The sequence below is a fragment of the Otolemur garnettii genome, unplaced genomic scaffold (assembly GCF_000181295.1).
Source record: "Otolemur garnettii isolate 467f Iridium unplaced genomic scaffold, OtoGar3 scaffold00057, whole genome shotgun sequence".
Classification (NCBI taxonomy): Eukaryota; Metazoa; Chordata; class Mammalia; order Primates; family Galagidae; genus Otolemur; species Otolemur garnettii.
The window spans coordinates 12,036,243-12,039,196 of NW_003852452.1; the positions used below are offsets into that span (position 1 = coordinate 12,036,243).

At 42.7% G+C, this 2,954-nt stretch overlaps 1 protein-coding gene across 1 annotated transcript in view; it reads left to right on the top strand.

The window, feature by feature from the left end:
* Nucleotides 1–934: 934 nt before the first annotated feature.
* The window catches only part of ALG10 (ALG10, alpha-1,2-glucosyltransferase), a 4,448-nt gene continuing 2,428 nt past the window's right edge, over nucleotides 935–2,954 (top strand). The window contains exons 1-2 of the mRNA XM_003792492.1: nucleotides 935–1,409; nucleotides 2,543–2,740. Of these exons, the coding sequence (XP_003792540.1) occupies nucleotides 1,227–1,409; nucleotides 2,543–2,740 (381 nt within the window). The 5' untranslated portion in view covers nucleotides 935–1,226. The remainder of the gene's footprint in view (nucleotides 1,410–2,542; nucleotides 2,741–2,954) is intronic.

Genomic DNA, 2,954 nt, shown 5'->3' on the forward strand with positions numbered 1-2,954 from the left:
AGAAGAGACTGAATTAAATTTGACCCAGAGAAAAGACTGACTTGAGAACCCTGAAGTTTGCAATTCTAAACCAGTCTTGACCTCTTTCTGATAGAACTGAGGTGACCTTAGAGATTTCATTTTTTCCACAAAACATTGCCAGCCATGCTCAAGGCAAAATGACAAAACATAATTTATCTTCAGCATTCTTCAAATAACTTCTCTCACCTCCTCCCCCTCCTATTGGCAATACCAGTGTACAGGAATTGTATGAAGTCTACACAACCTGTGACAGTCTACAAACTGGGAAACTACAAACGTGATTAATAGAGCCACTCATTAAAATCCTCATGCCTGTGGTTCAGTAGGAAAAAGAGAAAGCTTCATAGAGATATTAATGAAAACAACTAAACTTACAGGCAACGTAAAATTCTTTCTTACCTGTGTACACCTTACATTCTAAAAGAACTCGTTTCCACAGTTCCCACAGAGTACTGAGATAGGGCTATCAGAGTGCAGAAAGAATGTCAATTTAAATAAACCCTCTTTGAAACTATCCACATTTTGAAAGAGGTCTCTTTAAAAAAAAAAAAAATCTTCCTGGGTGGGGTGGGGTAAATCTCGCAGGTGAAGTTCTTTCAGTAGTGATGCTTCTCTGGTCCTTCCAAGTTTTAACCTGAAAGTCTGAATATATATTCCCAACATATCTAAACGCTTTCCTTCCGTCCTCTAAAGTTGATGGAATGAAATGTCTAGGAATTAAAGTTTTAGTAATTCGAACTGCTGGAGAGAAAACAGAAACATCTGGGGGGAGGGAAATGTGCAAATTTCCAGTTTGGGGTTTGGAAACGTGGAGAAATGACGCCACCTGCTGGCAAGAGGTGGAAACGGGGGGGAAGCCAGGGCTGGAAAAAAAAAAAAACTGCTCCCTTTTCAAAGCCTTTTGAGCTTTCCTCTTCCGCGCGGACAGATTCCCGAGACCCGCCTCCTTCCAGGGGTTCCGACCACTCCGAGCGCCCCGGGCAATATGATTGACAGGGAAATAGCCCGGTCCGTTACATAAACTCGTCAGTCCGGAAACAGTGACCCGATTCTTCCGGGTCCGCTCTCTCCCAGCATCCTTTGCCTTCCGGCTGTGCCGAGTCTTGTCCGGCCAGTCCCGCCTTGGGCGCCCATTTCGAGCTCGGGTTTCAAGCTCGGCTTTCCTGGATCAGATTTTTCCAGGAGTGGGTTCTTGGGCAGTGGCTATGGGGGCAGGAATGGCGCAGCTGGAGGGTTACTATTTTTCGGCTGCCTTGAGCTGCACCTTCTTAGTGTCTTGCCTCCTCTTCTCCGCCTTCAGCCGCGCGCTGCGAGAGCCCTACATGGACGAGACCTTCCACCTGCCGCAGGCGCAGCGCTACTGTGAGGGCCATTTCTCCCTCTCGCAGGTGGGGTCCCCCCCTGGGCCTGCCCCGGGCGGGATGGAGAGGGCCAGTGCTTACTTCTCCTGTCCCTATCCTTAACTCTCCCCGTTCCATCTTCCTAGCCTGGAAACAGGGAAGGAACTGGGTAATCTTTTGTTCTTGTCTCTGAGATCTGTGAATATTGGTTAAATGAATGAATAACAACAGATCCGGCTCCTAGGAAGGAATGATCTGGGAGAATAGTTACTGGGGGGCTGAGTTGCTGCTGCTTTTACTGATATATATCTCACTCTATCGTTCCCAGTGTCAAAATTAGAGGCATTTTGGTGCTCTTTGGAAATGTCAGAAAACTTCACTTTAACTCACCTCTCAAGCACCTCACTGCGTATTTGGGGGATAGAATAGGGTGAAGCAGAGCGATCTTCAGCTGCCCCAAAGTGACAATTTACTCTAATTCCATCCCTGGGTTTTCTGAATATATATTTGACTATGAATATAAATATAACTACACAAACAAACATCACTCCTCCTCTGGTGACACACTATATTGGTTAGAAATATAAAGCTTGTTGTCTGTTAGAAATATAGTCTGTTGTCTGATATTTACTAGTTTTATGACCTTGGAAATTTTCTGAGTTTCAGGTTACTCATCTGCAAAGTGACAGTAATAATAGTATCTACTACAGGGCGTCTGACAGTAATAATCACAGAGGGTCTGACACAAATCCTGGTGTAGTATGTGTTAGCTGTCACCGTGGAGCCTGTAGGATACTCTGTCCCAACTCTTCTTCCTTTCTAAGCTTATCACAATTACAGCCAATCTTTCCATGCTTTTTAAAATTGGAGCATTTGGAAATAAGTCACAAAAATCCAGGCCCTCTGAAGAGCATTTTTTTTTTCGGAAAATAAAAATGGATTTTAAGCTGTTGTCTATTGGTTGGATGTATGGTAACAATCACAAAGCAAGGGTAAAAAATAAGAAAAACTTTTCCTTAGAGAAGACATCTCTTCTGAGGACTTATTTAACCTTGTCATAGAATAATTATTTCAAAACTCTTCATTGTTAGTAAAGATGACACTTGAATGTTATGTTTGTGTCTGTCCTGTCTATTACGTCTTGCTTTTTTTTGTTTCATTGTGTGCCTTTCATTTTCAAGTGGGATCCCATGATTACCACCTTGCCTGGCTTATACCTGGTGTCAGTTGGAGCGGTCAAACCTGCCAGTTGGATCTTCGGATGGTCTGAACATGTTGTCTGCTCTATAGGGATGCTCAGATTTGTTAATCTTCTCTTCAGTGTCGGCAACTTCTATTTACTGTATTTGCTATTCCGCAAGGTACAACCCAGAAACAAGGTATGTTTCAAAGTTATTTATTACACGTTTTGTCATTTGGGTCCCCAATTATGATGAATTGATTTTGTGAGATTTGGTGGAAAATGTCATTAACACTTAGTATTTGTGTATACTTTGTAAAGACAGATGCAAATCCTCCAGCAGTGGAGGATTGTGTTTAAATATTTGAATATTTATTTTTTATTTGTAAAATCTGAAGTAGCAATCCGTGAGC